Raw genomic sequence first — 12,961 nt, 5'->3', positions numbered from 1 at the left:
ATAGGCGGATAGATTTGGTTAGAAGAAGTCCAAAAACCCCACCATGATGTATATAATATATCGATGTCATCCATATGTTTTACCAAGACATTTTTGGGCATAAGCCGAAGAAAATAAAAATAATAAAAATAAAAAGAGGCATATCAAACATTCAAATAGCCTACACCAAAGTAAACAGTGACCACAAGAAGTTGGGTGTTCGATGCCCTTTTTATTGTGGACCACCCTCATTTTTGGCTTATGCCCTAAATTCAATTAGTATAACAGATGGACCATGCGAATAATCCACATACATATCATGAACAATGCGGTTATTACCAAAGAAAATAATTATAAACCATTTGCATTGCATTTATATTTACTGTAGAAAATAAAACATGCCCTTAACTGTCCAATGAATGTCCACTAATCCAACAATCAATAAGCTTAAGTTTTGGTTCATGATACCGTACTACTTACATACAACATGTGCAGTTACAAAGTAATTTTTTAAGTGCCGGTGTATCATCACCATACTCTGACAGAGTATTAAAGTTTTCCTAAAAGCAAGCCCATCAGATTCACGGAGAAAGAAAAACAGGATCACGAAAACAGATCCGCAATCACTGATCACGAGGAAAATACATGCCACATCACCCACAGTGAAAAAAAGGTCAAAAAATAATAGTAAAATATCTCTTTTTTCCATACCTTCTCCCACTCACCCTTTTTTTTTTTTTACTTTTCTTTATCCTTTTTTCTTTTTTACAGACATAACGGCTACATTCCCAATCCCAGCAACAACCCCACTACAAGACAAAAATCTCGGCCTACTCCCAACCGCACCGTCTTAAAAGAAAATGGTAAAAAATGGTCCACTGCTCTGCACCCACAAATTTTAACCGTCCAATCCATCCATCCATCCCGACTGTCCGCTAGATGAGGACACATTTCAGGGGACCACAATAAAAAAAAAGTCACATAGATCGGATGATTCTAGCCATCTCAATAAATGCTACAAATCTACGGTCTAGATCGTACCACATTTACTGAAAGCATTGGAAATTACACTTTTCTTTCCCCCGTATGGAGACAACCTCCGGTCAATCAAAATTGCCGGGAAATTCACCTCGGAATGTGCGGTCTGGATTTCGCGGACCACAATTTCCAGTGGTCCCGCGACTACCAGCCTTCTTCTTATCTTCATTTCCGTCTATCTGGGATTCTTCGCGCTTGAACTGCAACACTGTCAAAACCGGAATGGGACCACCTGGCCGTATAAACAGATAATCGGATCGTCTGGTGAGGTGGGGCCCACTAGTGGACGGGCAATCGTACAGTTTTTCACAGCAGCTGGCAACCATATACGGCCCGATTATAGCGGGCTTAATGGACGGTTGAAAACACACACAAAGCCAGCAGTCGCTGTTGTCCCATCAGCCTCATGATTTTGATATGACCCGTCCATCAAGAACACAGCTCATCAGATGAACGGTCTTTATCAGCTGAACATGCATCCATGTGGGCCCCAGCGAAGGTGGGCCACCAGCAGAAGGAAACTTACAGAAAGATGAAACACTCCAAAGAAACCAGAGGATTTTCGAGCGATTCGTTCGCCGGAGGAACACCGCCATCCTCCTTCCTCTCCGCCGGTCTCCGGCCACCTTCATCCGCCAACCCCGCCGGAATCCTCGCTGGCGACCGCCCGGTCTTTCTCGCAGACGGGCTCCTGCCGAGATCCCGCCTCGCCGCCGCATTCCGTTCCGCCCTCGTAGCGGGAGACCTCGATCTTCTGCCGGAATTCTCCCCTACATCTCGCCGGAACCCATGGTTCCCGGCAGGAATCCGAGCCCGGTTCGTCTGTTCCCTCCCCGGCGTCCTCCGCCCCGGAGACGGTTCTGATCTCCTCGCCGGAGACTTCCCACCCCGATCTCGTCTGCCGGTAAAGTCGCCGGGAACTGACCTTTTCCGTTGGAACTTGGCCGGAGATCTGTTCTCTACCCGCCGCATTTCGACCTCTCCGTCGTCTCCATCCTCGCCTTTCTTCTCTGTCATCGTTGTTGTGGAAACGCTCTCGCTCAAGCTACAGAGATCGGAGATTTCAGAGATTTCATCGCAGCCGTTAATCACGATCGGAGCTTTTTTCTCGTTCTCATCTTCTTCTTCGAACTTCGGAATGGAGGGTTTTGATGTCTCCGGAAGCACTTCCTTTACCGTCTCCTCTTCAATAGGAGGAGGTGGAGGTGGGGGAGGAGCTCTGCTCAGGTTATCTTCGAGCTGTGGGTCAGATTCTGACACGGGAGGTTTCGCCGGGAAATGGGGATGCGGAGGTGGAGTCGGCTTCTTTTTCTGCTTGCTACAACAGCTTCCCATTTGCGTCTGGATTTGGGACTACAGAAGCTCAGATGCTAGGGTTTTTCTCGTCTTCTGAGATTGGGCTTGGAATGGCATGATGGGTTTTTCCAGCGAGGTTCTTTTGCCGGGAAATGACGGCTTTTGGGTGATTTTCCGGCCGAGATTTGAAAAAGCTCGATGGAGATTTAGGAATGGTGGGTTTTCAACGGCAGAGATTTGAGGACGGGAGATGGGGATGTTAGAGAGATGGGTTTTTCTGGCGAAACTCTTTTCGCCTGGAAATGACGGCCTTTTGGAATTTTCCGGTGAGTATTTGGTCGGAAAACGACGGTCTTTTTGGGAGATTTGGAGCTGTGATGGGATTGGAGCTGTTGTTGAGAGAGAAGAGTCAGAGAAGAGACTATATTTATAAAGTGGAGGTTTGACATGCCCACACGCGCTTTGAGCCCACACGTACCCTTGCAAGCACACGTGCCAATATCTCATAATTATCCCAGATCCGAGCTTTCCATCAGATGGGACATGCTGTTTAGATGTTCCTTCCTAAAATTCAGACCATTTAACTCATGCAATCGGCCACAGTATGTGAAAAAACATATATATCTAGAGAATTTGTTTTAGCCGTCCGTTTCGGCTCGGTTTGTTTCGTATGGCCCAGATGATCCAAAACTGTGTCTTACTAATGTCAAGCCTGGATATCACATACGTGTGTCATATAGCACACGCTCTTGTGCGTGGATATGGTCAGGGCTCACACGCGTGTTGGTTTATCAAACGTCCGGCTCAAGCAGTTCGTTTTACCTGAGTTGCGACTTACAATCCAGCGTGCGTCGCCCCCACCGGGCCCACATTCTGAAATGGGCCAGTGATATGAACCGACCATGATCTAGATACTACATCCTAACCTTTGACTTTTAGAGCTGAATGTAAACTACTGAATATTCTTCTTTGTAGAAAACTCGTTGACAGATAACGGTGTCGGTTGCAATTATCCGTTCATCTCAGTCCGTATGGCAAAAATTCCACAACATGGACGGTTCTGATCAACGGAATACTCAGCATGTGAGCTCAATAGCGGCGACACATGCGTTGGACATTGTGTCATGACAAGGATTGCCTGTGGGCCAATAGAGATGATCGTGACAAATCCAGTCCGTCCATCAGTTTTCCAAGATAATAATAGGACAGAAATTTAAAATTCAGGAAGATCCAAAACTCAGGTGGCCCACACCAAACGAGACAGTGGGAACGGAAACTTCCACCGTTGAAACCTTTCTGAAACTGACAATGATGTTTATATGCCATCCAAACCGTTCATATGGTTATTACCACTTAGATAAACTGTCGGGAGAAATATTATTCTGATACAAAACTTCTATTGCCCCCTTAAAGTTTACACCGGTGCACAGCTTACGAGTACCGGAGCACAGCAATATCTCCATGCCCGGGGGAATAATGGGTTATCATGGATCCGAATTGATGGAAGCGACTTGCCACTGACCCGGGTACACTGATATATCTGATGGCAGAAGCTACGTGGGACACAAAGATGTCCGTGATAAATCCACTCCGTCCGTCTTTTTTGAAAGTCTCAGCAGAGGATTTTAAAAACCAAGAAGATCCAAAACTCAGTTGAGCCACACCAACGAAATAGCGAGAAGAAAAATATCCACGGTTGAAACTTTTCTCGAACTGACTCTGTTGTTTATATTTCAAACCAACTGTTTATAAGGTTAATGGATTGGCTCCACTTGACCAGTAGCTAACCCCAGCTCAAATTCGACTCAACTCAATTCTCAAGCTGGTCTTGCTAAATCTTAGTAAATCAAGTCAGTTGGAGCATGTTCAGCATTTTCTCAAACAGGCCAAATGCATTTTCAAATTCTCACCTAATGTAAAACAGTAATAATATTTTACAAGTATTTCATCAAACACCTAGATATCAGCATCAAAAACAAACACCCAAGCAAGCAGCATCAAGATCAAACAACTGACGTATCCATTCCTTCATCACCAACACCTTGTTGAGTCATTTTATCAAACACTCAGTAAGCAACATTCATATCAAAACAATCGAGTCACCGAGCTAATTCGGTCTGAATCGAGTCAAGCTTGGGCAAGCTCAAGCTCAGTTTAAAATTTTTTCAAGCTCCAAAAACCAACCCGACTCGGTCTTAATCCAATTTCGAGCCAAGACGAGCCAAGCTTTTGCGAGTTGAATTAAGCGAGTTGGCTGAGCTAACTCGACTTGTTTACAGCTCTAGTAACAAATATCATCATAGTACAAAACTAGTCATCCCAGTCATTCAATCCTTAGTATTTTGTGTGGTATGCCATGTGAGTTTTGGAACCCTTTGAGTTTTTAAAATCCTATCTTATTGTGGTCTTTTATGCATGAAGTGAATTTATCATGGGCATTTTTGTGGATCCTACGCAGCCTTGGCCATAAGAATTTCTCTATGCTTAGGCCATAGGCAATCCATTACTTAAATGAATCCACTTGAAGTGGACAATTCTACTAGAAATGATTAACTAAACAACTTTCAAACATGTTTTGAATCACCCATCTTTCGTAGTAACGTGTGAGCAAATTTATCTCCCCGAGTTTTATCATACCGTGTTAGCCGTCAAGATTCAAACAACTTTCAAACATGCCATGGGTGACAATGGCACATCACCTAACCAATCTCCATCCTCCTCGTTCGGTCATGAATCTCAATCCTCTGTATGCTAGGAGAAGGATTTTTGTGATTGGGCCAAGTCATGATAGATGACATCATCTGACGTCACTGGTGATTACGTGACGTGGCCAAGCTACATTGCAACGAAGGATCCGGACTAGTCGGTCACCAGGCAATCCTCTTTTTTCACGTGAGAGTGTTGCTGTTTTAAATGCAAACAATGGATGGAGAAGTTATGTGATCCTCGGCCGCATAGTATCCTCAGGTTTTCACTTTTTTGCAAGTGTGGTCAATGATCCAGACCATTGTACTTTGGGGCCCACCATGGATGGATCAGATGCATGAATATCGAGACTACAAGATCCTGGAAACTAACTTTCGGTCTCATCTCGTTTTAATGGCAGACCATTGCAGAATTTCTCTTCTCGGTTTATGTGTAGGCCAGAAAGTGAAAGGTTAGAATTACCATTTACCAGGGGCGGGCTCGGTGGATCCTAACTGTGGGGCCCACCTTGATCTATGTGCTTTAAATCTATGCTCTCCATCTGTTTTCGGATTTCAAAAGTTTTTGATAAAGATGATATTTGTATGATCCCTTCATCCATCATATCTTTGTGACCTAATCAATCAATGGGTTTGATGGCAAATGAACATTCCGGTGGCCCCTCAAGAAATTTTTAATAGCGAATATTCAATCCCTAACGTTTCTTGTGGTGTGGTCCACCTAAGATTTCGACGTGCTTCTTTTTTTTTTAGATCATTCTCTAAAATAAGCTTTTAAAACTGATAGATGGCATGGATGTAAGGCACATACATCAAGGTGGGGCCCTAGTTAGCCAGCCTAGAACTACTGTATGTGGGAGATTTTTGGAGAAAATTTTCATTCATGTGGGACCCAATTGATCCCGTGTTTAAATAAATAAGAGAAGCACATCTACTCTTTAACGGCTGGTTGGATAGGACTTGGTAAGTGATGCAGAACCTTAAACAAATACATTCACAGCATAGTGAGACCAAAAGAAGGCCAAATGTAAGTGGATTATATCCATCGGACGTACTGTCTCAAGTAAGTGACGCAGGGATGAACATGATGAGGTCGATCACCATCTTCCTCAAGGATAACTACTCTGAATCCATGAAGCTTCTTTGAACTCTTCACTGAGAGTTCTCGAATGTACGAGGAAAGTGTCACGCCCTAAACTCGGAAACCGGGCTCACAAAATTCTTGATCGCCGAATTCGATGCCGACAGCCTCCGTAGTACCCCATTCCCGGCTCCCAGCGTCTATATGCCAAATTCCAATCCTAAAATTCTACAAGGAAGATTTTTCAACTTACATTTAACTCGTAATAAGCAAAACCACAAGTTTACCCAAATCACAAAAGCAATATCATCATCACATATCCACTAATATACATTTGAATACAGTACTGAAAGGAAAATACATATGACAAAATCAAAGCTACAGAGGTCCGCTGCATGCTCCAAGCTCAATGTTGTTGCAACCTAACATCACTTGCACGCATCTATCGTGCATGAGCTTATAAAAAGCTTAGTGGGTGGTGAAAGTGTGTGCACAAGGTAAGTATCAAGTAAGCAATATCAGAGTAATCAGAGTAAGCGGAAATACTGATAAGCCCATAATCACACAATATCAGAAATACTGGCAAGATCTCAAATTATACGATATCAGAGTAATGTGAAAACATGTTGATAGGCCCATAAATACCATCAGCCTTATCCAAGTTATGCAATGCAATAATATAATAAAAACAATATCATATACTGATGAAGCAATGTAGATCAGTTATGTAATGCGATAACAGTAAGCCAAATATCAAATGCTGATGATACAATGCAATATGCGGTGCAAATGAAATGACCAAGTTGAAGTGAAGTCGGGATGATAGTACGTAGTATCGTAAGCTATGGGGTCCATCACAAAGGACTTCTATCCAAACCAGTCACATACCTAAATTTGGATAGCCAGACTTAATATAGTAAACTTCTGATTTTAGGTTAGTCGCGCGCCTAACCAAAATCCTTACCATTACGAAGATACACAACAATTAGTTACGCACCATCAATCCGAGTGGATAGTGAATGAACGAATGTGCAACTCCTACTCGATAAGTCCATATATCAGTACGGTTTCTCTCTAGGATCATCACCGGGGTCTAGTACACTCTACATGCAAATTGCCGCCCACTCACACGCGACCATGTAAGTGGAAGAGACCTCACCATCCGCCTGGCCAATAGTCAGCCAATATCTACCCGGCACGTCAATAGCAGACCCATTCACGAGTTGGTCAAACTCAGCCTAGCAATGCCCCCTGCTCTCAGGCGGATAAGGTCACACCGCCTCCCAACCGATCATGACACAGTGGGAGACGCGGCTTCCTGGTATTCAGCCCTCATGCGCTCATATATATCCACTTGGTCTCGACGTTGGGGCGTCTCCTTGCCATGGAAGTTTAGAAATTTTCACCCAGAGACATTTATGGCGCCCGTATGCTATAACCAAACATTTTCGGTGTCCCATCTAGCCATCTACGATATGCCTGTGAAGGCTATGACCCTGATATCACTAGAGCGTACGGTAGTCACAACGCACAATGCAAGATGCATGAGTCATACAGTCTAGTCATGCATCAATCCTACGCATATTGTGCACTCATGCGAGATAACCTCCGCCTACCAGGGAGTCTCATAACAACCTACCCAATGACATATGCAATGGTTAACCACATCTCATAACAAACATGGAGATGATGCGTATGGGTATGTATCATGATGTTATGCTGTCACATACTCATAATCAGTATTAATAACCGACATCAACAATCGACCTTGACAATGTGGACATTTAACCAACATTACCCCCAAGAAATGGCCCACATAGAGCCTAACATATAGTGGACTCATGGCCTCTCACAAGGGCCTAATATACAACACCATGAACCTTACACAAGAGATTAATACACATCACGATGGGCCTCTCACATGGGCCTAATATACATCACAATGGGCTTCATCGTCTGGCCCTCAAATGCATCACAATAGGCCTCATCACATAGACCTCATATTCATTACATTAGGCCTTAAACACAAGCTAAATGCAAATCCAATGGGCCTCAAATACGAGTCACATCACATTAGGCCTGAAACACGGGCCACATATACATCACATGGGTCTCGACAATTGGCCTCGATAATCGAAATCGGCTTCGATAATTGACCTCGACAATCGGCCTCAACAATCGGAATTAGCCTCAACAATCAGAATTAGTCCCAACAATTGGAATCGGAATCGACTTTAACAATCGGAATCGGCCTCGACAATCATAATCGGAATCAGCCTCGACAATCGGAATCGGCCTCGATAATCGAAATCGAAATCGGCCTCAATAATCGGCCTCGACAATCGGAATCGGCCTCAATAATCGGCCTCAACAATCGAAATCGGTCTTGATAATCGGCCTCGACAATCGAAATCAGTATCGACAATCTGAATCGGTCTCGATAATCAGAATCGGCGAGAATAAGTTTAACAAGGCCTAAGAGAATGTCACAATGTGGACATTCAACCATTATCGCTCATCAATGCGGACATTTAACCAACATTGCTCCCAAGGAGTAGCCCACATAGAGCCAAATGTATCGTGGGACCATGGCCTCACACAATGGCCTAATGTACATCACGATGGGCCTCACTCAAGGGCCTAATATACATCACGATAGGCCGAATACACGGGCCCTATATACATCACCATGGGCCATAACCCATGGTCCTCAAATACATAACATGTGGGCCCTACACATGGGCCTAATATACATCATAGGTGGGCCCTACACATGGGCCCAATACACATCAAGTGGGCTGCATCAATGGGACGCACTAATGGGCCGCTAATACATCACAATGGGCTATATCCCATGGGCCTCAAATAAATCACAATGGGCCACATCATATGAGCCAATACACATCACATGGGTCGTGTCACATGGGTCGAAAATACATCTCAATGGGCCTCATCATATGCGTCATAAATACATCACATCAAGCCGTGCCCATGGGCCTCGATACATCACAATGGGTCACAACCCATGGGCTTCAAATACACAATAGGTAGACCCCATCACATGGGCCAAAAATACAAACTGGTGGGCCCCGCACTTGGGCCAAAAATACATCATGATGGGCTGCACTAATGGCCCTCATAAACATCAAGTAGGCCACATCAACGGGCCGTATCACATGGGCCTAAGGGCGGCCCATGATCCAGAAAATGGCTGAATGGTGTGTACATAACACATACATCATGGTGGGGTCCACGTCCAGGGATAGACGGCCTGGATAAAATACGTACAGTATGGTAGGCCCACGTCCAGCCTAATGGACAGTGTGAATACATCACATACCTCAAGGTCGGCCCTGCCTGCCCAGAATTCAGATGGACGGCGAGGCTGAAAACACATACATCATGTGGTGGGCCTCACCGTCCAAAGGATGGACGGATGGTTGGATTTACATCACATACATCAAAGAGGGCCCCACCCAGCAAAACATCCCGATGGACGGCTAGATGGAATAGATGAACGGCGTGGATTTAAAATACATACACCAAGGTAGGCCACATGGGTGGGCTGTGTAGATAAAACACTTACATTATGGTGGGCCACGTGCTGCCAGCACATGCATCTGGTGAATCCCCACAGTCCAAAAACATTTGGACAGTGAGTATACATCATATACATTAAAAGTGGTCCCACCGTCTAGACCACTGGACAGTGAGGATGATAGAGTGCATACATCAATGTGGCCCATCTCTACACGTACAGCACGTGTGGAGTGGGTCCACAATAGATGGAAGATGTAGGATATAAAACCTACCTTATGAACAGACCCATACACACATGTGGAATCCACACGTGGATGGACGATTTGGATATGACAATACATCGTGGTGGGATCCACCGTCCACATGGCTGGACAGTGTAGATCTCACATGCCTCGAGGGGGCCACGTCGAAATGGATGGATGGTATACAATGCATACATCGAGTGGACCCCACGTATCAAAGGTGAGTTCCCACCGTCCAATCCTCTGGACTGTGAGGATGGATGGATGGATGAAACAGATATATCTGGTGGGTCCCACATAGGGCCCACCATTTATACATGTTGTATTATTATAATATATTATTATTATTATTTTTAAAGAAGGCAGGTCCAGCAACCACCATTACATCACGGTGGGCCCCACGTCCTGAGGTGGATAGTGTGGATCAACATCAAGGTGGGTACCCACCGTCCAGATTTGCTGGACGGCTGGGATATACAACAAATCATAAAGGTAGGTCCCACGTACATGGGCCACCCCACTTCCCTCTCTCTCATGCTGTATATATTAATATACTATATAATACAATATAATAAAATATCATATCATGTAATATAATATAATATATTATATTATAATATACATAATATTCATGAAATGTAAAAAGGGCCACTGTCCAGAGTCTGGACGCTCTTGACGGTGCTGATTTAACGCATGAATTCAAGTGTGGCCCACCTCACATGCTAGCCCTGTATGAGAATATATTATATGTATATTACTTAAATATTAACTCCTCTTCTTTATTTATTGATTGATTGATTTATTTATTTATTTATTTATTTATTTATTATTATTATTTGATATATATGGCTGCTTGTGATTTCCCTTACACAGTCCAGTAGCAGTGACTGCTAGACGTCCAAGGTATGGATGTAAATACTTTCATCAAGGTAGGGTCCACGTACTCGTGGCCCACCAACCACATATATGTATGGAGGTGGCCCCACTTATACATGGTCCTTAAATGGACGGTGTGGATCCAATCCATTCATCACGGTGGGGTCCATGCATCCTAAAACGGATGATATGGATATAATATATACGTCATAAGTGGGCCACACACTCATCATCAACATCACTAAAAGAAAATGAGAAAGAGAGAGGGGGAGAGAGATCGGTGTAGTGGAGGGACCCCGCCACTATGAGGCCCTCATATGATTACAGCACATAAATTAAATTGGGTCTCATCACAAGTGGCCCATTAAATTAAAAATCGATAGTGGATCATCCACCTATTGGCCTCCTTCTTTAACTCATTAGACTTATATGCTTCTTACCTTCAATTTTAATGGAGGTTGATGGAAAATGAATGGTTGAGATGGGAGATAAGAGGGTGGGAAAGTGGGTCACACTTGGATTACTCTTGGAAGTACTTGGACGTTGGAATTTGTTGTTTGGGAGAGTGTTTGAGAAAATGAGGGGGAGAGAAGTGATGGGATGATATGGGATGGGTGTTGTAAGGAAAGGGTGGTTAGGGTATGGGCTTGGTTGAAATTTGGGTGAAAGAGGGATGGGTGGAGAGAGAGAGTTGACTTTGGGAAAGGGAAAGGGATAGGTTGCTTGTACTTGAGGTATGGTGTGTATTTGACTTGATTGATTGATTGATTGATGGGACATGTTGTAGAGATTCTCTCGGAATTCGCAACACGTGACGTTTCTTCAGAATAAACGCGGGCCCACATCACCTAGCCTGAGTATCGGATCGATGCGTGAGTCACGGCATTGGAACGGCAGAGATGGTGTAGTCATAGGGGTACAAGTTTCGAGTCGAGTCAACTCTGATATGCGGGACTCGGCTTAGGATCGCGCGTAAACGTCGGATATAGGTCGAGGGTTGCTAGAATTCGACCGAAAGGGCCGCAGAAGCCTACGGAACAGTACAGGCTCGGACACAGGTCTTACAGAAAGAAAGTAAAAAATAAAAATAAATTATAATAAATTTAAATTTTAATTGATTAATTGAAATAAACGAGTTTACAACCCTTTAAATAGGGATACCAAGCAATATAAGAGAAATCAGAAGCAAACTAAAACTAAAACTCCTATAAATTCGTAACTTACTATAAATAGTAATTTTACTTTTTATAGTAAGTTTTGTATGTGGCTTAACCACATTATTCTCCTAAAGCCCAACGGATGAAGGGTTATAATCAAACTAAAACTTATTATTTATAATAAAAACGAAAATATACATGCACTTTGACCGTCGATTTGATGGAATCTCGCAAATTCGTCAAGGGCAATCCGACATATCCGGATTGGTTGGCTAAAGTAGCTCATCCTACCCCAAAATCATATATGGTACGTCAAGTAACTCATTCTGGTTTACGAGATATGTCTATTTTATAGTTCTAACGGTCTTAATGATTTCTGCCTCTGATCGAGCCTTCTTTGATCCATCTTGGACGTGAAAGTGTCCATGACCCACTTTACATCAGTAAGGCATAACATAACTGGCCGCAAACACATCCATTCAATGAAATTTAATTCGAATAGGAAGAAATTGCTGTAAATCGACCGTAACTTTTAATTCGGGTATCGTTACAGAATATACAACTTATCAATCTTTATTGTAATGGATCATTTGAGGTCAACCAACCCACATAGTAGGTAGCATCAGTCCATTTTTCAACAAATAAAATAAAATAAAATAAAATAAAAAGACATGCTTCCATTTCAAAATCAGAATTTTAAGAAAAAAATTATTATTTTTAATAATTCCAATTTTATTAGTATTTTTTTTATTTTTAGAGTTTTAGATTTTCATCTTTTTAAAAAATTACTTGTGATCATGCTAGGATTTCTCTAATTTATTTGAAAAGTTTTGTTAAAATTAGGAATTTATTAAGATTATTTTTTTCCTATTTTTTGTAATTATGAATTTAGATTTATTTTTTCCTTATTAATAATGTAATTGAGAAAAAATATATATTTATAAACATTATAATAAAAAAATTATTTGATTTTTATCTCTTTTTTCTTGTAGATTCAAGATTTTTAGTTACTCTTGAAAGATGGTGATCTTTCTCATTATCTTATTA

At 42.6% G+C, this 12,961-nt stretch overlaps 1 protein-coding gene across 1 annotated transcript; it reads right to left on the bottom strand.

The window, feature by feature from the left end:
* Window positions 1-528: 528 nt before the first annotated feature.
* Window positions 529-2,730, bottom strand: LOC131221941 (uncharacterized). Its single transcript, XM_058217247.1, has one exon. It carries the CDS (start codon window positions 2,350-2,352, stop codon window positions 1,540-1,542), a length of 813 nt encoding a protein of 270 aa, XP_058073230.1. The 5' UTR covers window positions 2,353-2,730; the 3' UTR covers window positions 529-1,539.
* Between the last annotated feature and the right edge of the window lie 10,231 nt (window positions 2,731-12,961).

The sequence above is a fragment of the Magnolia sinica genome, chromosome 12 (assembly GCF_029962835.1).
Source record: "Magnolia sinica isolate HGM2019 chromosome 12, MsV1, whole genome shotgun sequence".
Taxonomy (NCBI): domain Eukaryota; kingdom Viridiplantae; phylum Streptophyta; class Magnoliopsida; order Magnoliales; family Magnoliaceae; genus Magnolia; species Magnolia sinica.
This window is presented reverse-complemented; position numbering and strand designations above follow the sequence as displayed.